This window comes from Oncorhynchus mykiss, chromosome 9, assembly GCF_057628025.1.
Source record: "Oncorhynchus mykiss isolate SJ-2025 chromosome 9, ASM5762802v1, whole genome shotgun sequence".
Taxonomy (NCBI): Eukaryota; Metazoa; Chordata; class Actinopteri; order Salmoniformes; family Salmonidae; genus Oncorhynchus; species Oncorhynchus mykiss.
In genome coordinates this window covers 78,300,269-78,327,820 of record NC_143030.1, presented here as the reverse complement: position 1 = coordinate 78,327,820, position 27,552 = coordinate 78,300,269, and the positions used below count along the sequence as shown (strand labels likewise).

At 44.5% G+C, this 27,552-nt stretch overlaps 1 protein-coding gene across 1 annotated transcript; it reads right to left on the bottom strand.

Annotated features, from left to right (window-relative positions):
* Window positions 1-316: 316 nt before the first annotated feature.
* LOC110532831 (protein-tyrosine kinase 6) lies at window positions 317-27,552 on the bottom strand. The gene is made up of 8 exons (XM_036988979.2): window positions 26,821-27,552; window positions 25,602-25,723; window positions 24,815-24,975; window positions 12,934-13,099; window positions 8,681-8,839; window positions 7,223-7,404; window positions 4,439-4,592; window positions 317-1,314 (listed from the first exon to the last, which is right to left on the bottom strand). Exons 1-8 carry the CDS (start codon window positions 27,237-27,239, stop codon window positions 1,127-1,129), a joined length of 1,551 nt encoding a protein of 516 aa, XP_036844874.2. The 5' UTR covers window positions 27,240-27,552; the 3' UTR covers window positions 317-1,126.

Genomic DNA, 27,552 nt, shown 5'->3' with positions numbered 1-27,552 from the left:
TATGTGTGTATAAATGATGGTAGTGGCTAATATTTAACACAATACACATTTGTTTTTTAAACATGATATGCTTCAGCTTGCTGCCATATGACTGGTTTCACATTTGTCTCCAGCGATCATAAGGTCAAATAGATCTTAAACAACTGTCATTTATATTTACAATCCCCTTATCCCAAAGCCTAGCCAAAGAGAGCCCTAACCTGATCAATTTGATCAGTCCACATACCCTCCCTCCCACCCTCCCTCCCTCCCTCCCTACCCTCCAGTGAACTGACTATACAGGGGGTAAAAACGACCCTGTTGTAGAAGAGGTTCATTTGTTTTACATGTGTCCAGTGGTGAATTTATAACCCTGAGAAGACACCTGTATTTGTAGTATTAGCGAACATTATTATGAATAGTAGATAAACAGCAGTACATGTAGACTTAATGTACAAGCTGAAACAAGATAAGGATACAGGTACGATACAGGTACGTTACAGGTACGATACAGGTACGTTACAGGTACGTTACAGGTACGATACAGGTACGTTACAGGTACGATACAGGTTCGATACAGGTACGTTGCAGGTATGTTACAAATGAAGAAAAAAAAAAGTTGACAAATAAAATAATGATTTGAAAGTCAGAGATATTGTCCTTTAGTGTACATTTATTACAATCGAAACAAAGTGTTCCATGCCAGGGAGAAGCTGTTCCTGACTTAACCAATGACAGAAAAGCCAAAGTTGGTGATTTACTGCCACCTGCAGTTTATAGAAAGTTTTCTCTCAAGTTTAATTCATTGGCTGATCCTTCCTGATGACCTGAGTGGAATCATGTGATCCTTAACCACAGGAGGTTGGTGGCACCTTAATTGGGGAGGACTGGTTTGTGGTAATGGCTGGAGTGGAATAGGTGGAATGGTATCAAACACATGGTTTGATGCCATTCCATTTGCTCCGTTCCAGACATTATTATGAGCCGTCCTCCCCTCTCATCAGAAGCCTCCACTGTCCTTAACCCATAGGATGTCCCACCCAGTTGACTACTTAAAAATGGTGGAAGTCAATGGCAATGTCCATGCAACAAAAAAAAACGGGGTTATTTCTAAACACTGATGACTGTCCATTTCTATGGTTCAGGATCATTGCTCCAGCTCATAGCGGTTGATGTTCTCCAGTTTGCTCCTGAGCTCCTTGAAGTCCGGTCTGTCTGCAGGGTTGTCACTCCAACAGGCCAACATGAGTTTGTAGAGTAAGTTTGGACATTTCTCTGGAGCTGGCATCCTGTAGCCAGCGATGATCTGACGGTATACCTCGTAGTTGTGGTAACCTGGATTACAGAGCAAGGGTCATACGATCAATCAATCAATCAATCAATCAATCAATCACATTTATTTCTTAAGCCCTTTTTATATCACTAGTTGTCAAAAAAGTGGTATAACAGTAACCCAGGCCTAATCGGAATCACCTTAATTCACCAAATACATGTGCAGGAATTTGCCTCTGTGAAATGGTGCTGCCACAATAAGCAGGATATGCAGAGAGACAATAAGCAGGATATACAGAGAGATGCTAAACAGGATATGCAGAGAGATGATAAACAGGATATACAGAGAGACCATAAACAGGATATACAGAGAGACCATAAACAGGATATACAGAGAGACCATAAACAGGATATACAGAGAGACCATAAACAGGATATACAGAGAGACCATAAACAGGATATACAGAGAGACGATAAACAGGATATTCAGAGAGACGATAAACAGGATATTCAGAGAGATGATAAACAGGATATACAGAGAGACGATAAACAGGATATACAGAGAGATGATAAACAGGATATGCAGAGAAACGATAAACAGGATATGCAGAGAGACGATAAACAGGATATGCAGAGAGACGATAAACAGGATATGCAGAGAGACGATAAACAGGATATGCAGAGAGACGATAAACAGGATATACAGAGAGATGATAAACAGGATATGCAGAGAGACGATAAACAGGATATGCAGAGAGACGATAAACAGGATATGCAGAGAGACGATAAACAGGATATGCAGAGAGACGATAAACAGGATATGCAGAGAGACGATAAACAGGATATGCAGAGAGACCATAAACAGGATATACAGAGAGACGATAAACAGGATATACATAGAGACGATAAACAGGATATGCAGAGAGACCATAAACAGGATATACAGAGAGACGATAAACAGGATATACAGAGAGACGATAAACAGGATATACAGACAACACACGTAGAAGCTGAGAGAACACAAATCCACATGAGGTACAGCGCATTCAGAAGTGTGTTCAGACCCCTTCCCTTTTTTCCATTTATTTTTCCCATTACACCTTGATTCTGAAATGGATTGAACAAATAAAACATCCTCATCAATCTAAACAAAATACCCCATCATGCCAAAGCAAAAACAGGTAATTTAGACATTTTTGCGGATGTTTAAAAAATAAAAACTGAAATACCTTATTTAAGTAAGTATTCAGAACCTTTGCTATGAGACACGAAATTGAGCTCATCCTGTTTCCATTGATCATCCTTGAGATGTTTCTACAACGTGATTGGAGTCCACCTGTGATGAATTCAACTGATTTGACATGATTTGGAAAGGCACACACCTGTCTATATAAGGTATCACAGTTGACAGTGCATGTCAGAGCAAAAAACAAGCCATGAGGTCGAAGGAATTGTCTGTAGAGCGCCAAGACATGACTGCGCCGAGGCACAGATCTGGGGAAGGTTACCTAAAACATTCTGCAGCAATGAAGGTCTCCAAGAACACAGTGGCCTCCATCATTATTAAATGGAAGAAGTTTGGAACCATCAAGACTCTTCCTAGAGCTGGCCGCCCAGCCAAACTGAGCTATCAGCTTAGAAGGGCCTTGGTCAGGGAGGTGACCAAGAACCCGATGGTCACTCTGACAGAGCTCCAGAGTTCCTCTGTGGAGATCGATGGTTGTCCTTCTGGAAGGTTCTCATATGTAGCACACCACCAATCAGGCCTTTATGTTAGTGGCCAGACAGAAGCCACTCCTCAGTAAAAGGCACACGACAGCCCGCTTGGAGTTTGCCAAAAGGCACCTAAAGACTCTCAGACCATGAGAAACAAGATTCTATGGTCAAATGAATGCCAAGCGTCATGTCTGGAGGAAACCTGGCACCATCCCTACAGGGAAGCATGGTGGTGGCAGCATCATGCTGTGAGGATGTTTTTCAGCGGCAGGGACTGGGAGACTAGTTGGGATTGAGGGAAAGATGAACGGATTAAAGTACAGAGAGATCCTTGATGAAAACCTGCTCCAGAGCGCTCAGGACCTCAGACTGGGGCGAAGGTTCACCTTCCAACAGCACAACGACCCTAAGCACACTGCCAAGACAACGCAGGAGTGGCTTCAGGACAAGTCTCTGAATGTCCTTGAGTGGCCCAGCCAGAGCCTGGACTTGAACCCGATCGAACATCTCTGGAGTAACCTGAAAATAGCTGTGCAGTGACGCTCCCCATCCAACCTGACAGAGCTTGAGAGGATCTGCAGAGAAGAATGGGAGAAACTCCCCAAATACAGGTGTGCCAAGCTTGTAGCGTCATACCCAAGAAGAATCAAGGCTGTAATCGCTGCCAAAGGTGCTTCAACAAAGTACTGAGTAAAGGGTCAGAATACTTATGTAAATGGAATATATATATATATATATATATATATATATATATGTGTATGTATGTATATATATATATATATATATATATATATATATATATATATATATATATATATATATATATATATATCTTTCTTATACATTTGCAACAAACAAAAATAGAATAAGGCTGTAACGTAACAAAATGTGGAAAAAGCCAAGGGGTCTGAATACTTTACGATTGCGCTCTGCACTATGTACACTGTAGAACTACAAGCTTCACTATAAACCCAAAGAGCAAAGCAAAGCAGAAGCGAGAGCACAATGACCAGGAAACACTCCCTAGAAGGAAGAAATTGTAGGCTGTGTTTAGACAGGCAGTCGAATTCTGATCTTTTTTTCACTAATTGGTATTTTGACCAATCAGATTAGCTCTGGAAAAAAAACTGATGTCATTCGTCAAAAAATAAGTTTGTGGATAAAAGATCAGAATAGATCTTAGCCTGAGGCAATTATCTCTTGGTCTTTAGGCCTACTGTGCATAATACAAGTAAGGATTTATACCACACAGCCAGGCAGAGGCTTGGCCTGTATACTGGTTAGATCAGGTGCTTTCAATCCTCTCCTCAGAAACCCTCAGGCTGTTCTATGCATTTAATATTTTACAGATTTAGCGCGTGATACAACTTATCAACTAATCATCGAGCTCTGGATCAGGTCGATCAGGTGAGCTGGTTCAGGGTTACAACAAAATTGCGAAAACCACTGGGTTAGGTGAAACATGACATACCTGGGTATGGAATCCCACCGTAGGTTAGTATCTCGTAGAGCAGAACCCCAAAGGACCAGACATCTGACTTGTTGGAGAAACGTCCGTGGCTGATGGCCTCCGGGGAACTCCATTTGTAGGGGATTTTTTTGTCCTCAGACACGTAGAAGGGCTCCTGAGGACGGAGACAAACCGAATGAGGATGGAACAATACTGCGAATTATTAATACAAATATATTTGTGGGGGGAAAAGAGGAAGAGAGGAAAACATGTTCTTCGTAAACGGCAAACTGCTGACCACTGGCAAAGTAATGTGGTTTAAAAATATTTTGTACAAATTCTGGGTATATTTTAACGATATAAACCATGTTCAATCAAAAGAAATTGAATACAATGACTTCAAACTAAAATGCACTGAGCTTCATTTTCTTGTAAAATGCTTTGGAGAATGTTGTCTATCCTAGTTCTTAACGGTACTCAAATGGAATTGGGAAAACCCAAGGACCCCAATCATCATGACACAAATGAGACACACAGACACAAAGGAAACAGATCCCTAGATTATATCCTTGCCATCCATGTCCAGGTAGAGCTGTACTCTTAGCAGAAAGCTCTCTCTCCTAGTTGTTAACCAGTTGGGATTGAGAAAGCCCAACGTCCACTCAATCACTGCACAAACGCAAATACACGCTGACGATGACCCCGCTGACCCCGCTGACCTTGATGACCCTGATGACCTTGATGACCTTGATGACCTTGATGACCCTGCTGACCTTGATGACCTTGATGACCCTGGCCAGTCCGAGTAATGACCTAATTGTCATTGACTTCTGCCGAAGCTGGCCCCTTCTCCTTGTTCGGGTGGTGTTCGGCTCCTTGTTCGGGTGGCGTTCGGCTCCTTGTTCGGGTGGCGTTCGGCTCCTTGTTCGGGTGGCGTTCGGCTCCTTGTTCGGGTGGCGTTCGGCTCCTTGTTCGGGTGGCGTTCGGCTCCTTGTTCGGGTGGCGTTCGGCTCCTTGTTCGGGTGGCGTTCGGCTCCTTGTTCGGGTGGCGTTCGGCTCCTTGTTCGGGTGGCGTTCGGCTCCTTGTTCGGGTGGCGTTCGGCTCCTTGTTCGGGTGGCGTTCGTCTCCTTGTTCGGGTGGCGTTCGGCTCCTTGTTCGGGTGGCGTTCGGCTCCTTGTTCGGGTGGCGTTCGGCTCCTTGTTCGGGTGGCGTTCGGCTCCTTGTTTGGGTGGCGTTCGGCTCCTTGTTCGGGTGGCCTTCGGCTCCTTGTTCGGGTGGCGTTCGGCTCCTTGTTTGGGTGGCGTTCGGCTCCTTGTTCGGGTGGCGCTCGGCTCCTTGTTCGGGTGGCGTTCGGCTCCTTGTTCGGGTGGCGTTCGTCTCCTTGTTCGGGTGGCCTTCGGCTCCTTGTTCGGGTGGCGTTCGGCTCCTTGTTTGGGTGGCGTTCGGCTCCTTGTTCGGGTGGCGTTCGGCTCCTTGTTTGGGTGGCGTTCGGCTCCTTGTTCGGGTGGCGCTCGGCTCCTTGTTCGGGTGGCGTTCGGCTCCTTGTTCGGGTGGCGTTCGTCTCCTTGTTCGGGTGGTGTTCGTCTCCTTGTTCGGGTGGTGTTCGGCTCCTTGTTCGGGTGGTGTTCGGCTCCTTGTTCGGGTGGTGTTCGGCTCCGTGTTCGGGTGGCGTTCGGCTCCTTGTTCGGGTGGCGTTCGGCTTCTTGTTCGGGTGGCCTTCGGCTCCTTGTTCGGGTGGCCTTCGGCTCCTTGTTCGGGTGGCCTTCGGCTCCTTGTTCGGGTGGCGTTCGGCTCCTTGTTTGGGTGGCGTTCGGCTCCTTGTTCGGGTGGCGCTCGGCTCCTTGTTCGGGTGGCGTTCGGCTCCTTGTTCGGGTGGTGTTCATCTCCTTGTTCGGGTGGTGTTCGTCTCCTTGTTCGGGTGGTGTTTGGCTCCTTGTTCGGGTGGTGTTCGGCTCCTTGTTCGGGTGGTGTTCGGCTCCGTGTTCGGGTGGTGTTCGGCTCCTTCTTCGGGTGGTGTTCGGCGGTCGACGCCGCCGGCTTTCTAGTCACCACCGATTTCATTTTCCACCATTTCATTTATCGTGTTGTTTTGTCTGTATTACACCTGGTTTCAATCCCCATATCATGTTCCTTATTTAACCCTCTGGCATACATTTCTGTTCTGTCCATGATTGTTGGTGTCTTAGTGGTTGTTGAAGGTGTTAGTTTGTATGTATTTTCCTATTTGGAATATTGCTTGTATTTTTGTTTGAGTAAACTCAGTTGTGTTGCTCAAACCTGTGTCCTGCGCCTGACATCTCTGCACCCAATCGCTGACACTAATGAACGTTCTCTAAAGGTGAGGGAATGTTTGTTGTTTGCTGGGACCCTCGTAACCTTCATGATTCTGGCCAGTCCGAATAAGGACCTAAATGAACGTTCTCTAAAGGTGAGGGAATGTCTGTTGTTTGCTAGGACCCTCGTAACCTTCATGTTTCTGGCCAGTCCGAGTAATGACCTAAATGAACGTTCTCTAAAGGTGAGGGAATGTCTGCTGTTTGCTGGGACCCTCGTAACATTCATGTTTCTGGCCAGTCCGAGTAATGACCTAAATGAACGTTCTCTAAAGGTGAGGGAATGTCTGTTGTTTGCTGGGACCCTAGTAACCTTCATGATTCTGGCCAGTCTGAAGTCAGCCACCTTGCAGGTGTAGTTCTTCAGTTATTAGAACCTACCTTGTTAGTCGTCGCATCCCTCAGGCTGGCGAGAGACGCTACGATACCATCCTATGTTACATGAGTCTGTTCACTAACGATTATACCAACCTTGATGATCCTGGCCAGTCCGAAGTCGGCCACCTTGCAGATGTAGTTCTCTCCCACCAGGACGTTTCGGGCCGCCAGGTCTCTATGGATACTGTTCTGCTGCTCCAGATACGCCATCCCATCAGCCACCTGGGCTGCCATGTCCGCCAGAGACACCAGGTCCAGCTGAGAACCCTCTGAACCTGGAGAGAGAGACTGATTGGTCAGAACTATGGACCTCTAGGACAGATTATCTTACCATGTTGCTGTACATTACACTTGTATTACATGTTTAAGCAGGTACTCAGTTAGAACACTTTCATTTTGACTGTTGAGAAAACAAAATATGTTTGAGGCCACTTTCAAAAGTGTCTATCAGAAAGATCATTGTATGTACAGTAAGGGCCTGTTTCAGAGTCATAGAGACATATTGGAGTGTGGTGGAGGACTGGCTAGAGGACTGGCTAGAGGACTGATTGAAATACTGGCTAGAGGACTGGCTAGAGGACTGGTAGAAGACTGGCTAGAGGACTGATTTAAATACTGGCTAGAGGACTGATTGAAATACTGGCTGGAGGACTGGCTCTAGGACTGGCTAGAGGACTGGTTAGAGTACTGGTAGAGGACTGGCTAGAGGACTGATTGAAATACTGGCTAGAGGACTGATTGAAATACTGGCTGGAGAACTGGCTCTAGGACTGGCTAGAGGACTGGTTCTAGGACTGGCTAGAGGACTGGTTAGAGGACTGGCTAGAGGACTGATTGGAGGACTGACTGGAGGACTGGCTAGAGGACTGGCAGGAGGACTGATTGGAGGACTGACTGGAGGACTGGCTAGAGGACTGATTGGAGGACTGGCTAGAGGACTGGCTGGCGGGCTGATTGGAGGACTGGCTAGAGGACTGGCTGGAGGACTGGCTGGAGGACTGGCTAGAGGACTGGCTAGAGGACTGGCTAGAGGACTGGCTAGAGGACTGATTGAAATACTGGCTAGAGGACTGGCTAGAGGACTGGCTAGAGGAATGATTGAAATACTGGCTAGAGGACTGGCTAGACGACTGGCTAGAGGACTGGCTGGAGGACTGGCTGGAGGACTGGCTGGAGGACTGGCTGGAGGACTGGTTGGAGGACTGATTGGAGGACTGGCTGGAGGACTGACTGGATAACTGGCTAGAGGACTGGCTGGAGGACTGGCTGGAGGAAAGGCTGGAGGACAGGCAGGAGGACTGGCTAAAGGACTGATTGGAGGACTGGCTAGAGGACTGGCTGGAGGACTGGCTGGAGGACTGGCTGGAGGACTGACTGGAGGACTGGCTAGAGGACTGGCTAGAGGACTGGCTGGAGGACTGATTGGAGGACTGACTGGAGGACTGGCTAGAGGACTGATTGAAATACTGGCTAGAGGACTGGCTAGAGGACTGGCTAGAGGACTGGCTAGAGGACTGGCTAGAGGACTGGCTAGAGGACTGGCTGACTAACCTCTGAGGAAGTTCAACAGGTTTCCCTTCTCCATGAGTTCAGTGATGATGTAGTAGGGGGATGAGGAGGTGCAGACGGCGAACAGGGAGATCAGGTGTCTGTGTCTCAGCTTCTTTAGGATCTGCACCTCACGCTGGAACTCATGGTCGTTCAACGAGTCTGAAAAGATATGAGGGTAAGGCTGAGGGTAAGGGTAAGGCTGAGGGTAAGGGTAAGGATGAGGGTGGGGGTAAGGCTGAGGGTAAGGATGAGGGTGGGAATAAGGGTGAGGGTGAGGGTGAGTGTGGGGTGAGGTTGAGGTTGAGGTTGAGGTTGAGGTTGAGGTTGAGGGTTAGGGTTAGGGTAAGGGTAAGGGTGAGGGTGAGGGTGAGGGTGAAGGTAAAGGTGAGGGTGAAGGTAAGGGTGAGGGTGGGTGTTTATGTGTGTAAGTGCGTCTTGGGGGATACAGCAGGTGCATCAGTAATGGGTCAGTAACTTAACCAATCACAAACACAGATGAACACGGTACAGGGGTGGACACAGTACAGGGATGGACACGGTACAGGGGTGGACACGGTACAGGGGTGGACACGGTACGGTACAGGGGTGGACACGGTACGGTACAGGGGTGGACACGGTACAGGGGTGGACACGGTACAGGGGTGGACACGGTACAGGGGTGGACACGGTACAGGGGTGGACACGGTACAGGGGTGGACACGGTACAGGGGTGGACACGGTACAGGGGTGGACACATATCTTTGTTACCATTCTTCCAAGTCTTGTTTGCCAATCCACTGTTGGATGAGGAAGTCTGGGAGCTGAGGCTATGTATCGTGTTAAAAGTATTTCAGGGACCTTTTTAGACTGGTCCTGTCCTGTCCTGTCCTGTCCTGTATTGTACTGTATTGTATGTGCTGTAGCCAACACCTGTATCATAGACTAGTTCACAAGCCATAGTTACATGGTTGTCAATACAATGAAAGAATACACACAGAGAGTTGACAGGCTGATAACATTCTACCCACAGTCCTGTCCACTGAGCAGTCTCTTACAGTCAGACTGATAACTATAGTCTGTTATGGTTCAGATGTGTGTATGAGATGTCATCACGCCACCCACAACCCTGAGGCTGGAACGAGAGACCGAGGTATGTGTGATGTCACACACACACACCACCGCCAGGATTCACATAAGACGGGAAATGTAAAAAAATGTTTCTCTGGCGATGGGGTTCGCAGAAGAAAAGAATGAGGAAATTCTTGAGACACACACGCACACACACACACACGCACACACACACACACACATACACACACACACACACACACACACACACACACACACACACACACACACACACACACACACACACACACACACAGAGAGAGAGAGAAACCTATCAAATGAGTTTCAGCTGATTAGTAATTTACTTCTGGCATGAAGGAAATGCTAAAACAAATCCATTTGTATTTATCATATGCGCCAAATTCGACATGTGTAGATCTTACCGTGAAATGCTTACTTACAGGCCCTTAAAACCAACAATGCAGTTTTAAGGAGAAAAAAAAAAAAGTGAAAATATTTACTAAAAGTAAAATAACAATAACGAGGCTATATATAAGGTTTACCGGAGTCAATATGTGGGGGAACAGGTTAGTCAAGGTAGTTGAGGTAATATGTACATGTAGGTAGGGGTAACGTGACTATACAGCAGCGTGAAGAAAAGGGTGGGTCAATGAAATTGTCCAGGTAGCAATTTGATTAGCTTGGGGGGGTAGAAGCTGTTAAGGAGCGTTTTGGACATAGACTTGGCGCTCCGGCACCGCTTGCCATGCGGTAATACACTGTCCAGGGAGTAATACACTGTCCAGGGAGTAATACACTGTCCCAATGAGTAATACACTGTCCAGGGAGTAATACACTGTCCAGGGAGTAATACACTGTCCCAATGAGTAATACACTGTCCAGGGAGTAATACAATGTCCCAATGAGTAATACACTGTCCAGGGAGTAATACACTGTCCAGGGAGTAATACACTGTCCCAATGAGTAATACACTGTCCAGGGAGTAATACACTGTCCCAATGAGTAATACACTGTCCAGGGAGTAATACACTGTCCCAATGAGTAATACACTGTCCAGGGAGTAATACACTGTCCAGGGAGTAATACACTGTCCCAATGAGTAATACACTGTCCAGGGAGTAATACACTGTCCAGGGAGTAAAACACTGTCCCAATGAGTAATACACTGTCCAGGGAATAATACACTGTCCAGGGAGTAATACACTGTCCCAATGAGTAATACACTGTCCCAATGAGTAATACAATGTCCAGGGAGTAATACACTGTCCAGGGAGTAATACACTGTCCAGGGAGTAATACACTGTCCCAATGAGTAATACACTGTCCAGGGAGTAATACACTGTCCAGGGAGTAATACACTGTCCAGGGAGTAATACACTGTCCCAATGAGTAATACACTGTCCAGGGAGTAATACACTGTCCCAATGAGTAATACACTGTCCCAATGAGTAATACAATGTCCAGGGAGTAATACACTGTCCAGGGAGTAATACACTGTCCCAATGAGTAATACACTGTCCCAATGAGTAATACAATGTCCAGGGAGTAATACACTGTCCAGGGAGTAATACACTGTCCAGGGAGTAATACACTGTCCCAATGAGTAATACACTGTCCCAATGAGTAATACACTGTCCCAATGAGTAATACACTGTCCCAATGAGTAATACAATGTCCAGGGAGTAATACACTGTCCAGGGAGTAATACACTGTCCCAATGAGTAATACACTGTCCCAATGAGTAATACACTGTCCCAATGAGTAATACAATGTCCAGGGAGTAATACACTGTCCAGGGAGTAATACACTGTCCCAATGAGTAATACACTGTCCCAATGAGTAATACACTGTCCCAATGAGTAATACAATGTCCAGGGAGTAATACACTGTCCAGGGAGTAATACACTGTCCCAATGAGTAATACACTGTCCAGGGAGTAATACACTGTCCAGGGAGTAATACACTGTCCCAATGAGTAATACACTGTCCAGGGAGTAATACACTGTCCCAATGAGTAATACACTGTCCCAATGAGTAATACACTGTCCCAATGAGTAATACACTGTCCCAATGAGTAATACAATGTCCAGGGAGTAATACACTGTCCAGGGAGTAATACACTGTCCCAATGAGTAATACACTGTCCCAATGAGTAATACACTGTCCCAATGAGTAATACACTGTCCCAATGAGTAATACACTGTCCAGGGAGTAATACACTGTCCAGGGAGTAAAACACTGTCCCAATGAGTAATACACTGTCCAGGGAATAATACACTGTCCAGGGAGTAATACACTGTCCCAATGAGTAATACACTGTCCCAATGAGTAATACAATGTCCAGGGAGTAATACACTGTCCAGGGAGTAATACACTGTCCAGGGAGTAATACACTGTCCCAATGAGTAATACACTGTCCAGGGAGTAATACACTGTCCCAATGAGTAATACACTGTCCAGGGAATAATACACTGTCCAGGGAGTAATACACTGTCCAGGGAGTAATACACTGTCCCAATGAGTAATACACTGTCGGGGGAGTAATACACTGACCCAATGAGTAATACACTGTCCCAATGAGTAATACACTGTCCCAATGAGTAATACAATGTCCAGGGAGTAATACACTGTCCAGGGAGTAATACACTGTCCCAATGAGTAATACACTGTCCCAATGAGTAATACACTGTCCCAATGAGTAATACACTGTCCAGGGAGTAATACACTGTCCCAATGAGTAATACACTGTCCCAATGAGTAATACACTGCCCCAATGAGTAATACACTGTCCCAATGAGTACTACACTGTCCAGGGAGTAATACACTGTCCAGGGAGTAATACACTGTCCCAATGAGTAATACACTGTCCAGGGAGTAATACACTGTCCCAATGAGTAATACACTGTCCAGGGAGTAATACACTGTCCAGGGAGTAATACACTGTCCAGGGAGTAATACACTGTCCCAATGAGTAATACACTGTCCAGGGAGTAATACACTGTCCAGGGAGTAATACACTGTGCTTCGGCCTCTAAACTGCTCTTTGGGGTCTAGGCCGGGTAATCTGTTAAGCACTTCGTAACAACTGCTGATATAAAAAGGGCTTTATAAAATACATTCCAATAATTAAAATTAAGGTTTTGGCATTTCAGGTGCCGCCTTGTGAATCTGTCAGTGTGCTGTACCGTTCTTGAGAATCTTTATGGCTACGTTGATGCTGTTCTTCCACTTGCCCTGGTGGACATCAGCAAAGAACCCGGTGCCCAGCTGCTCTCCCAGGGTGAACTCTTCCTTCGGGAGCTCCCACTCATCCACTGTGGAGTGAGACAGGTCCTGGGGCACTGGCTCTTTCTGGGGAGGAGAGAATGTGTTAAATGTGTCTCACTAACACGCACACGATACACACACACACACACGCACACACAAAGATACACACACACACAGCTGTGTCATTGCCTAACCACGGAGTGGCCTGTTCAGCCACAGAGTACACTTCCTCCTTTTTCCTTGGTAGAAAGAGAGGGAGAGAGGTAGAAAGAGAGAAACTGAGAGAGGGAAACAGAGAGAGAGGTAGAAAGAGAGAAACAGAGAGGTAAACAGAGAGGTAGAAAGAGAGAGAGAGAGAGAGGTAAACAGAGAGAGAGGTAAATAGAGAGAGGTAGAAAGAGAGAGAGAGAGGTAAACAGAGAGAGAGGTAGAAAGAGAGAGAGAGAGAGGTCAACAGAGAGAGAGATCAACAGAGAGGTAGAAAGAGAGAAACAGAGAGAGAGGTAAACAGAGAGAGAGGTAGAAAGAGAGAAACAGAGAGAGGTAAACAGAGAGAGAGGTAAATTGAGAGAGGTAGAAAGAGAGAGAGGTAAACAGAGAGAGAGGTAGAAAGAGAGAAACACAGAGAGAGAGGTAAACAGAGAGGTAGAAAGAGAGAAACAGAGAGAGAGGTAAACAGAGAGAGAGGTAGAAAGAGAGAAACAGAGAGAGGTAAACAGAGAGAGAGGTAAACAGAGAGGTAGAAAGAGAGAAACAGAGAGAGAGGGAAACAGAGAGAGAGGTAGAAAGAGAGAAACAGAGAGAGAGAGGTAAACAGAGAGAGGTAAACAGAGAGAGAGAGGTAAACAGAGCGGTAGAAAAAGAGAGAGAGAGAGAGGTAAACAGAGAGAGAGGTAAATAGAGAGAGGTAGAAAGAGAGAGAGAGAGGTAACCAGAGAGAGAGGTAGAAAGAGAGAGAGAGAGAGGTCAACAGAGAGAGAGGTAAATTGAGAGAGGTAGAAAGAGAGAGAGGTAAACAGAGAGAGGTAGAAAGAGAGAAACAGAGAGAGAGAGGTAAACAGAGAGGTAGAAAGAGAGAGAGGTAAACAGAGAGAGAGGTAGAAAGAGAGAAACACAGAGAGAGAGGTAAACAGAGAGGTAGAAAGAGAGAAACAGAGAGAGAGGTAAACAGAGAGAGAGGTAGAAAGAGAGAAACAGAGAGAGGTAAACAGAGAGAGAGGTAAACAGAGAGGTAGAAAGAGAGAAACAGAGAGAGAGGGAAACAGAGAGAGAGGTAGAAAGAGAGAAACAGAGAGAGAGAGGTAAACAGAGAGAGGTAAACAGAGAGAGAGAGGTAAACAGAGCGGTAGAAAAAGAGAGAGAGAGAGAGGTAAACAGAGAGAGAGGTAAATAGAGAGAGGTAGAAAGAGAGAGAGAGAGGTAACCAGAGAGAGAGGTAGAAAGAGAGAGAGAGAGAGGTCAACAGAGAGAGAGGTAAATTGAGAGAGGTAGAAAGAGAGAGAGGTAAACAGAGAGAGGTAGAAAGAGAGAAACAGAGAGAGAGAGGTAAACAGAGAGGTAGAAAGAGAGAAACAGAGAGAGAGAGGTAAACAGAGAGAGAGGTAGAAAGAGAGAAACAGAAAGAGGTAAACAGAGAGAGAGGTAAACAGAGAGAGCGGTAGAAAGAGAGAAACAGAGAGAGAGAGAGGTAAACAGAGCGGTAGAAAGAGAGAAACAGAGAGAGAGAGGTAAACAGAGAGAGAGGTAGAAAGAGAGAAACAGAGAGAGGTAAACAGAGAGAGAGGTAAACAGAGAGAGAGGTAGAAAGAGAGAGAGGTAAACAGAGAGAGAGGTAGAAAGAGAGAAACAGAGAGAGAGAGGTAAACAGAGAGGTAGAAAGAGAGAAACAGAGAGAGAGGTAAACAGAGAGAGGTAGAAAGAGAGAAAAATACAAAAAAAAAACTAAAAATACTTGAATCGGTCATAGAGCCCATTGCCCTTTATAGCTGTGAGGTTTGGGGTCCGCTCACCAACCAAGACTTCACAAAATGGGACAAACACCAAATTGAGACTCTGCATGCAGAATTCTGCAAAAATATCCTCCGTGTACAACGTAGAACACCAAATAATGCATGCAGAGTAGAATTAGGCCGATACCCGGTATTTATCAAAATCCAGAAAAGAGACGTTAAATTCTACAACCACCTAAAAGGAAGCGATTCCATATCAAAGCCATCACCTACAGAGAGATGAACCTGGAGAAGAGTCCCCTAAGCAAGCTGGTCCTGGGGCTCTGTTCACAAACACAAACACACCTCACAGAGCCCCAGGACAGCAGCACAATTAGACCAACCAACCAAATCATGAGAAAACAAAAAGAGAATTACTTGACACATTGGAAATAATGAACAAAAAAACAGAGCAAACTAGAATGCTATTTGGCCCTAAACAGAGAGTACACAGAGAGTACACAGTGGCAGAATACCTGACCACTGTGACTGACCTTAACTTTGACTATGTACAGACTTAGTGAGCATAGCTTTGCTATTGAGAAAGGCCGCCGTAGGCAGACATGGCTCTCAAGAGAAGACAGGCTATTTGCTCACTGCCCACAAAATGAGGTGGAAACTGAGCTGCACTTCCTAACCTCCTGCCAAATGTATGACCATATTAGAGACACATATTTCCCTCAGATTACACAGATCCACAAAGAATTCGAAAACAAGTCCAATTTTGATAAACTCCCATATGTGAAATTCCACAGTGTGCCATCACAGCAGCAAGATTTGTGACCTGTTGCCACAAGAAAAGGGCAACCAGTGAAGAACAAACACCATTGTAAACACCATTGTAAATACAACCCATATTTATGCTTATTTATTTTCCCTTATGTACTTTAACCATTTGTACATTGTTACAACACTGTATATATATATATATATATATATATATATATATATATATATATATATAATATGACATTTGTAATGTCTTTATTGTTTTGAAACTTCTGTATGTGTAATGTTTACTGTTACTGTTTATTGTTTATTTCACTTTTGTATATTATCTACCTCACAATGTTACAGTTTTTCTCATTCGCTTTGGTGCATTTCTTAGATCAAAAGTGCAATTCTTGATACTACTTGTACAAATTCCAAATCATCTAGTCACTTGTGCACATCATTTAAGCAATTTCTTATTCCTTTGAACAAATTGCAATTGATAATGTACAAGTGTCAGTTTTTTTACACATTATTAATCGCTCATGTCATGTTGATCAAAATATAGTAGATGGTTCTCTGTTGAAGAGTCTTACCCCTCAAAACATCTAGGCATTAGTTCCTTGCACAAGCCATTACATGCAAAATTGTTGAACTATTTGTCATAAACTGTCAAGCATAGTTTTACACATTTCTATTAGACCTTTTGTACAAAAACGTGAATTGATGAATCGTGCAGGTGAAATTGACCCTCACTCATGAAGGAATGTAAAGTGCTAGTTCAACCAACAATCAACCAGTTGTCTAAATTGCTCAAAGGTGCATCTCACGAAGAATAAATTGGCAAGCATATATAGACAGACCACAACACAGAGTTGCAATTTTCCAATAATGGACGGACCAGGAAACGTACAGGGGCAACAGCCAAGAGGAGGAAGAAGAGGAGTAAGGATGCGTGGTGGAAGAGGAAGAGGCAGAGGAAGAGGCAGAAGAGGACATAGGCGCATATCTGATGACATAAGGGCCACTATTTGTAGACCATGTTGTCAATCATGCTCCTTACAATGGCTGAGGCGGGTCGAAGGGTGCAGCCCAATATTGGGAGATCAACCGTGTCCTCAATAGTTCAAACGTTTTGAAGAGAGAACAGGTCTGTCCACCAATGTACAGTGTTACTGTTACTGTATATAAGCAGTATACTGTATACTTCCTACAATGCTTCATATTACAGTAGTCCACTTGTATTTCACAGCATACAGAGATATACTCTATACAGATACATACTGCACCTTACATGCACCCACCTGTATGTTTTACAGTAAAATGTGTGTTCGCATAGTTTTTGTCTATGTGAAAGTGTGCGATGCATCACTGCATTTTTTCCCCACATAGGACTGCAAGATTACCGCAAACTGGTGGCAGAGGACGCCTTTTCACACCTCAACAGGAGGAGACTATTTGCACCATGGTTCGAGCAAACAATGCCATGAGACTCAGGGAAATACAAAGGACCATTATAGAAGACAACGATGTCTTTGAAAAACATCCATACGGTTAGCATCTTCAACCATCGACAGGGTGCTGCATAGAAACCAGATGAGTATGAAACAGCTGTACCGTGTACCATTCCAAAGGAATGAGGACAGAGTTAAGGAGCTACGGTACCAGTATGTACAGGTAAAACATATATCTATGTAACTACTTTACAGCAACATTTTATAGTGATACATAGTACAGTAAGCATAAACTGCACACATTTCCATTGCTGTGGAAGGATCATGCAATATATGTGCATTTAATGTCACTCTTCCTTACCAAAACAAATTCAACGGTGTGTTCTGGGATATAGCGTATAATGGAGTTGGAATCAAGTGAACCCTCTCACAACTTTGTATACGTGGATGAGGCTGGCTTCAACCTGACCAAATGCAGAAGGCGGGGTCGGAATATCATCGGTCACAGAGCTACTGTGGATTTGCCAGGCCAACGGGGAGGAAATATCACCATGTGTGCTGCTATTTCGGAGCATGGTGTCCTAACCCATATCCCCCTTATAGGGCCATACAACACCCAGCATCTACTCAACTTTTTAGAGACTCTCTACAGGGCTCTCGTCCCTGATGATGAGAGGGGTCTGTTTAGAGAGGATTTGCCAAAGTACGTGGTCATTTGTGATCATGTGAGTTTCCATCGATCAAACATCATAAGGCAATGGTTTGTGACCCACCCGAGGATGCTCATAGAATTCCTCCCACCTTATTCACCATTCCTTAACCCAATTGAGGAGTTATTTTCAGCATGGAGGTGGAAGGTGTACGATCGTCAGCCACACACACAGATGACCCTGCTGGCTGCAATGGATGCAGCATGTGAGGACATCACAGTAGACGCCTGCAGAGGATGGATAAGGCAATCCAAAAGATTCTTTCCACGTTGCATTGGAAGGGAAAATATCCGGTGTGACTGTGTACTTTGACAGTATTACCTGATGTAAACTTAGGCTACAGGTTTGGATGACAGTTACTGTATTGAAAATGCACAAGGCTGCACTTCTATGGCATATATCAATTTCAACAGTACTATTTACATATTACTGTATGTGGGTTATTGATTGAAAGAGACTGGACAACCCAAGGGGCACAAAGGAAAAAAAACTAAATTAGAAAGAAACACAGGAAACCACCCCTAAGGCACAACTTTGCCCGCAGCACTGTTGTGCTGTCTCTACACATCCAGACGTTCCTGTCTGTCGGCCCACAGAGGAGATCTTCCCCACCCTTGATCATCTGTGGGGGACACAAACGCGCGCACAGGAACACTACCTGATCTAACGAGCACAAGAGGGGACAGCTTTATTACAGGCCATACTGTTTCTAACTGTCTTCATCTCCCCCATAGAAACAACAGTGACAGCCCCATCAACAAAAACAGAAGGGATCTGTTGCAGCTCTGTAGAAACCTGGGTCTGTACTAGTGTCAATGGTAGGTTACGGGGGTACTCTTTGGGGAGATTCACCTACTGCTCACCTCTTGGCCACAGTACAGTAGACTATATGATTACAGACATTGACCCTTTCTCTCTCAGCTCCTTCACTGTCAAGCCACTAACACCTCTGTCTGATCACAGCCAAATTACCTTGTTCCTCAAAAGAACAGACATGGAAACAACCAGACATTCACAGCCCAGTAAGCTGTACAACATCAGACATTCACAGCCCAGTCAGCTGTACAACATCAGACATTCACAGCCCAGTCAGCTGTACAACATCAGACATTCACAGCCCAGTAAGCTGTACAACATCAGACATTCACAGCCCAGTCAGCTGTACAACATCAGACATTCACAGCCCAGTCAGCTGTACAACATCAGACATTCACAGCCCAGTCAGCTGTACAACATCAGACATTCACAGCCCAGTAAGCTGTACAACATCAGACATTCATATAGATGGGCCCAAAACAGCACAGAAGAATCCCAGAAAGCAACCTGTAACCAAAATATCCAGACACTCTTAGATAACTTTCTGGACACCACATTCACTCACAGTGAAGAAGGCATCAATCTAGCAGAACAAAACACCAACTATGTATTCAGACAAACATTCACTCACAGTGAAGAAGGCATCAATCTAGCAGTAAAAAACATCAACTATGTATTCAGACAAACATTCACTCACAGTGAAGAAGGCATCAATCTAGCAGTAAAAAACATCAACTATGTATTCAGACAAACATTCACTCACAGTGAAGAAGGCATCAATCTAGCAGTAAAAAAACATCAACTATGTATTCAGACAAACATTCACTCACAGTGAAGAAGGCATCAATCTAGCAGTAAAAAAACATCAACTATGTATTCAGACAAACATTCACTCACAGTGAAGAAGGCATCAATCTAGCAGTACAAAACATCAACTATGTATTCAGACAAACATTCACTCACAGTGAAGAAGGCATCAATCTAGCAGTAAAAAACATCAACTATGTATTCAGACAAACATTCACTCACAGTGAAGAAGGCATCAATCTGGCAGTACAAAAAAATAAACTATATATTCAGGCAAACATTCACTCACAGTGAAGAAGGCATCAATCTAGCAGTACAAAAACATCAACTATGTATTCAGGCAAACCGCAAAATAAGCACAACTGAAATTGAAAGACCACAGATGACAAATGGTTTGATGCAGATTGTAAAATTATAAGGAACAAAACGTAGAACACCTCCAACCAAAAGCACAGAGACCCAAATAATGGTGAATTACACCTTCATTACTGTGAGACTTTAAAACTCTATAAACGTAAAACACTCAGAACCAAAAAAGCACAGTACAACAGCAAGCAGCTGACACTAATTGAGGAGACAAATGGACAACCCATTTTAAAACACTCTATATCATTGTTTAAATTGACACAAACGCAGAACAAGGCCAAATTCATGAGAAGTTTAATGGATTAGAAAAAGCTATAAAGGACAATCAAAATCCACTGGACTCCCCAATTACTGACCAGGAGCTCTCTAAGAAACTAAACTATTACTGACCAGGAGCTCTATAAGACACTAAACTATTACTGACCAGGAGCTCTATAAGAAACTAAACTATTACTGACCAGGAGCTCTATAAGAAACTAAACTATTACTGACCAGGAGCTCTATAAGACACTAAACTATTACTGACCAGGAGCTCTATAAGAAACTAAACTATTACTGACCAGGAGCTCTATAAGACACTAAACTATTACTGACCAGGAGCTCTATAAGACACTAAACTATTACTGACCAGGAGCTCTATAAGAAACTAAACTATTACTGACCAGGAGCTCTATAAGACACTAAACTATTACTGACCAGGAGCTCTATAAGAAACTAAACTATTACTGACCAGGAGCTCTATAAGAAACTAAACTATTACTGACCAGGAGCTCTATAAGAAACTAAACTATTACTGACCAGGAGCTCTATAAGACACTAAACTATTACTGACCAGAAGCTCTGTAAGAAACTAAACAATTACTGACCAGGAGCTCTATAAGAAACTAAACTATTACTGACCAGGAGCTCTATAAGAAACTAAACTATTACTGACCAGGAGCTCTATAAGAAACTAAACTATTACTGACCAGGAGCTCTATAAGACACTAAACTATTACTGACCAGGAGCTCTATCAGAAACTAAACTATTACTGACCAGGAGCTCTATAAGAAACTAAACTATTACTGACCAGGAGCTCTATAAGAAACTTCAGGCTCTCAAATTTAAAAAAGCATGCGGACCTGATGGCATCCTAAATGAGATGCTCAAACTCACTAGTGCAGCATCTCAATTGGCTATATTAAAACTGTTTAATTGTATCCTGAGTTCAGGTTATTTCCCTGACATCTGGAACCAAGCACTTATAACCCCAAGCTTTGAAAACGGAGACAAATGTGACCCTAACAATTACAGAGGCATTTGTGTGAACAGTAACCTGGGGAAGGTTTTCTGTATTATTATAAATGTAAGAGTTCTAAACTTCCTTAATAAGCACAATGTCTTGAGTAAAAGGCTAATTGGATTTATACCAAAACATTGCACGACTGATCATATTTACACCGTACACACCCTGATAGATAAACATGTCCACCAAAATAATACCAAAATATACACTTGCTTTATCGACATCCGAAAAGCATTTGATTCTATTTGGCAGACAGGACTGTTCTACAAAGTTATTGAAAGTGGGGGTAAAACATATGACATAATTAAATCAATGTTTACTGGCAGTACGTGCAGCATTAACATTGGCAAGAAAATAACAGAATTCTTTAACCAGTGGCGGGGCCTTCGCCAGGGTTGCCATCTGAGCCCTGCACTCTTCAATATTTACATCAACGAATTGACCCCTATTCTAGAACAATCCTCAGCCCCTGGTGTTAGTCTCCACAATTCAGAGTTTAAATGTCTGCTCTTCACAGATGATGGCCCACAGCACATGGCCTACAGCAGAGCCTGGACCTGCTAGAGCAGTACTGCCAGACCTGGGCCCTGGTAGTAAAATAATGATTTTCCAGAGAAGATCCAGATCTCAGGGAATTAGACCTAAGTTCTCAATTGGTACAAAATATATTGAGTACTGTACACACTACAATAACTGAGGTATAAAATTATAGAGTACTGTACACACTACAATTACTGAGGTTTAAATATATAGAGTACTGTACACACTACAATTACTGAGGTATAAAATTATAGAGTACTGCACACTACAATTACTGAGGTTTAAATATATAGAGTACTGTACACACTACAGTTACTGAGGTTTAAATATATAGAGTACTGTACACACTACAATTACTGAGGTTTAAATATATAGAGTACTGCACACTACAGTTACTGAGGTTTAAATATATAGAGTACTGTACACACTACAATTACTGAGGTTTAAATATATAGAGTACTGTACACACTACAATTACTGAGGTTTAAATATATAGAGTACTGTACACACTACAATTACTGAGGTTTAAATATATAAAGTACTGTACACACTACAGTTACTGAGGTTTAAATATATAGAGTACTGTACACACTACAATTACTGAGGTTTAAAAATAAGCTCAACTGGACACCTTAATGAGGCAGTGAATGAACTGAGAGAGAAAGCACGCAGGGCATTCTACGCCAATAACAACAAATTCAAATTGAAATACCTATTTAAATTTGGCTAAAACGAATTGAATATGTCATTGAACCAATTGCACTTTATGGCAGCGAGGTGTGGGGTCCACTTGCAAAACATGATTTCATCAAATGGGACAAACACTCATTGAAACCCTGCATGCAGAGTTCTGTAAGATTATCCTACATGTCCAGAGGAAAACTACAATCAATGCATGCAGGGAAGAATTAGGACAATATCCACTAATAATGAAAACTCCAAAAAGAGCAATTCAGTTTTGGAAACTTATAAAATACAGTGACCCCCATATCAATACCAAGCCCTGCAATGCCAAGAGCTGAGCAAAGAATAGAGTCCCCTCATCCAGCTGGTCCTGGGGCTGAGTTCACAAACCTGTTCTACTAACACACTGAAACCTCAGTCCCCTCATCCAGCTGGTCCTGGGGCTGAGTTCACTAACCTGTTCTATTAATACACTGAAACCTCAGTCCCCTCATCCAGCTGGTCCTGGGGCTGAGTTCACTAACCTGTTCTACTAACACACTGAAACCTCAGTCCCCTCATCCAGCTGGTCCTGGGGCTGAGTTCACTAACCTGTTCTATTAATACACTGAAACCTCAGTCCCCTCATCCAGCTGGTCCTGGGGCTGAGTTCACTAACCTGTTCTACTAACACACTGAAGCCTCAGTCCCCTCATCCAGCTGGTCCTGGGGCTGAGTTCACTAACCTGTTCTACTAACACACTGAAGCCTCAGTCCCCTCATCCAGCTGGTCCTGGGGCTGAGTTCACAAACCTGTTCTACTAACACACTGAAACCTCAGTCCCCTCATCCAGCTGGTCCTGGGGCTGAGTTCACTAACCTGTTCTATTAATACACTGAAACCTCAGTCCCCTCATCCAGCTGGTCCTGGGGCTGAGTTCACTAACCTGTTCTACTAACACACTGAAACCTCAGTCCCCTCATCCAGCTGGTCCTGGTGCTGAGTTCACTAACCTGTTCTATTAATACACTGAAACCTCAGTCCCCTCATCCAGCTGGTCCTGGGGCTGAGTTCACTAACCTGTTCTACTAACACACTGAAGCCTCAGTCCCCTCATCCAGCTGGTCCTGGGGCTGAGTTCACTAACCTGTTCTACTAACACACTGAAGCCTCAGTCCCCTCATCCAGCTGGTCCTGAGTTCACAAACCTGTTCTACTAACACACTGAAGCCTCAGTCCCCTCATCCAGCTGGTCCTGGGGCTGAGTTCACAAACCTGTTCTACTAACACACTGAAGCCTCAGTCCCCTCATCCAGCTGGTCCTGGGGCTGAGTTCACAAACCTGTTCTACTAACACACTGAAGCCTCAGTCCCCTCATCCAGCTGGTCCTGGGGCTGAGTTCACAAACCTGTTCTACTAACACACTGAAGCCTCAGTCCCCTCATCCAGCTGGTCCTGGGGCTGAGTTCACAAACCTGTTCTACTAACACACTGAAGCCTCAGTCCCCTCATCCAGCTGGTACCATCAACACCTTAGAAAAACCTTGACAAAGTACAGGCTCAGTGAGCACAGCCATGTCATTGAGAAGAGTAGACACAGGAAAACCTGGCTCCCTGTAGAGGAAAGGCTGTGCAACCACTGCACAACAGCAGAACCTGAGACGGAGCTGCATTTCCTGACAAAATGTGAAAAATATAAAACAATCAGAGAGTGTCATTTCCCCATTTGAAACCCTTATTCAAAGTTTCAAAGACCTCTCTGATGAGAATAGGCTACCCGTCCTGTTTGGGAAGGAAGCAGAGAGCTGCGGGTTGGCAGTGAACTACATTGCTGCCTGCCATAAGATGAGGGACAGTGCCTGACAGACCAATCAACCTGCACATGTCCTCTACTGTATGCTTATTGTTATTGTTCAATGTATGTTATTTTGACCCTTGGTCATTGTTGACAATTTTTATTCTTATAATTGTAATATTGTACATATCCAAAGTAAACTTTGGCAATATGTATATTGTTACATCATGCCAATAAAGCAATTTTTATTTGAATTGAGAGAGAGAGAGAGAGAGAGAGAGAGAGAGAGAGACAGCGAGTAGGGGGAGAGAGAGAGAGAGAGAGAGAGAGAGAGAGAGAGAGAGAGAGAGAGAGAGAGAGAGAGAGAGAGAGAGAGAGAGAGAGAGAGAGAGAGAGAGAGAGAGAGAGAGAGAGCGAGAGAGAGAGAGAGAGAGAGAGAGAGAGAGAGAGAGAGAGAGAGAGAGAGAGAGAGAGAGAGAGAGAGAGAGAGAGAGAGAGAGCGAGACAGGGAGAGGGAGAGAGAGTGTGAGTGTGAGTGTGAGTGTGAGTGTGAGTGTGAGTGTGAGTGTGAGTGTGAGTGTGAGTGTGAGTGTGAGTGTGAGTGTGTGTGTGTGTGGTGTAGAACTCCACAGAGAGAGTGTGTGTGTGTGTGTGTATTTACCCTGGTACAGGCCTCCCCCAGGCGGGACACAGATCCCAGTGAGTGTGTGGTGTAATACTCCACCAGGTCTATCAGGGTGTTGAAGGGACGGGTCTGTTCCAGCCAGTACTGACCATCCTGCTCACAGATCTTGAAGTGCTTGGCTTGGTTGCCGACTTTGACTGTGAACATACACACAAACACACACACACACACAGACTCACTGGGTAAAGCAGTCCAGGATCACAGTTAGAATGTGGTTCAAGGGGGAAATGGGAGTGGTTCAAGGAGGAAATGGGAGTGGTTCAAGGAGGAAATGGGAGTGGTTCAAGGGGGAAATGGGAGTGGTTCAAGGGGGAAATGGGAGTGGTTCAAGGGGGAAATGGGAGTGGTTCAAGGGAGAAATGGGAGTGGTTCAAGGGGAAAATGGGAGTGGTTCAATGGGGAAATGGGAGTGGTTCAAGGGGGAAATGGGAGTGGTTCAACGGGGAAATGGGAGTGGTTTACGGGGGAAATGGGAGTGGTTTAAGGGGGAAATGGGAGTGGTTCAACAGGGAAACAAGACAAGTTCAGAGAACTGCGTGCCCGCAGTTACACGGGTAAAGACAGCTCTAGGAATATGGTAATTACCCTAGCAACAGATCATTAAAACCCTGATTGGTTGAGCTAGGTTTTTAACCATAGGGCTGGATCAAAAGACTGCATACATAACTCTCCAGGACCTCTCGGGTTGTATGTATGGACATTGGGCACGTTCACACCCTCCACTTCCTTGCTTCTCTCCGTTTTGACATACACCAACACCCACCTGAGAGGACGTAGCCCACCTGGCCTTTCTCACTGACACGGATAAGGAAGGCACCCTCTCCATTCTCTGGAGAAAGAATTTGGCTCAGGGCTTCAAACCGGTTCATCTTCCCAAAGTACCATCTGGTAAGAGATAAGGAGAGATAGAGAGAGACACAGAGAGAGACAGAGAGACACAGAGAGACACAGAGATAGAGAGGAACAGAGAGAGGGAGACAGAGAGAGAGACAGAATAAGAGAGAGAGAGAGAGAGAGAGAGAGAGAGAGAGAGAGAGAGATTGTTTATTTCACTTTTGTATATTATCTACCTCACTTGCTTTGGCAATGTTAACACATGTTTCCCATGCCAATAAAGCCCCTTGAATTGAATTAAATTGAGACAGAAAGACACAGAGGGACACAGAGAGCACAGAGATAGAGAGGAACAGAGAGAGGGAGACAGAGAGAGAGACAGAATAAGAGAGAGAGAGACAGAGAGAGAGAGACAGAGAGAGAGAGACAGAGAGAGACAGAGAGAAACAGAATAACAGAGAGGGAGCGAGAGAGAGACAGAGAGAGAGCGAGACAGAGAGAGACAGAGAGAGAGAGACAGAGATGACATAGACTATAAATAATAAACTTTATGAAACAGTATCTCTGTTCACATCACTAACATGATGAATTGTGATATGATCTCATCTTATCGGGAATTGAAGACAAAATCAAGACAGAATATTCTATTGTTATTTTATTCTATTCAGGTCATATCAGTGAATCGGGTCTCCGCTGACACTTTGTAGACAAAACGGACAATAAAGATTAACTATTATGATTTACAGTAAATGTTATCACGTAGTTAAAAGAAACACTTTGCTTCTTTGGTTCGGGCTTGGACTTTGAACGGGTGTAGTGCAATATATTAAACGTGTCGAAACGCCCAACTTGCTCAGGCTCGTCAGAATCACTTCCACTGTTCAATTGAAATAGTAACATCTGTAGTTCCCATTTAAAAAAGCAGCAATAATAAAAGAGAATAGAACCAAAATAGGGAAGTTGTGTAGATTTTCATGACTGTGTCCAGTCTCCACGTCCAATCTTACCTTATATCTCATATCTCAGAGATGGGGTTGTTTACACGAAACACATACACACACGCACGCGCACAAACATAAGCATCGCACACACATACTGTACAGCTAATGAAGCAGGATACTAGAAGGAGGATTGGAGTCGATACTCACGGCTGTGCGTTGACAGATTCTCCCCTTGCCAGGTAGTTATTCGGCACAATCCCCTTCGCCAAAACGCGCCCATTCCTGTCTATTTTACGCGCAGTCCACCAGTCTCCGGATCGACTGATGACGTTGAACAGATCTCCCTCTTGGAACGACAACTCATCTTTTTCTCGTGCCTCAAATCTCCACAAAGCCATGTAGATCGCGCTTTCCGTGGGCTGGGGCGCATCCCGACGCATCGAGTTCCTCGGGTTCCTCGTGAATGACTGCCTGCCATTACCCGAGATCTCTACACACTCGTCATCGGCGACATCGTTCGAGATCCCCTCCACTGTGTTACTACGTTCGGTGTTCTTCTTGTCGCCAAACAGTCTGACCCATAGCGTCTCCAGACAGGGGCAGGTTTTGCGTAGACAGTCCCCCATATGAGAGCGGTGTCCGGGCTTTTGACACGGCTAGACGCACAGCACCTGTTAGACGGGTAGCGGCTCAGTGCGCATGGAATCCTTGGAACTTGCCACACACGTTCAGTAAGTAGCCTACTTTACGTCAGCGTTGGTTCTAAGTGCTTCAAATACACATCAACACAACTTCCTTGTAAAATGGGCACCCCGCCTACACTGCCACAATAGGTCTTGGATAGCCTATAGCTTTCTCTCTCTCTCTCTCTCTTTCTCTCTCTCTCTCTCTCTCTCTCTCTCTCTCTCTCTCTCTCTCTCTCCCTGTCTCTCTCTCTCT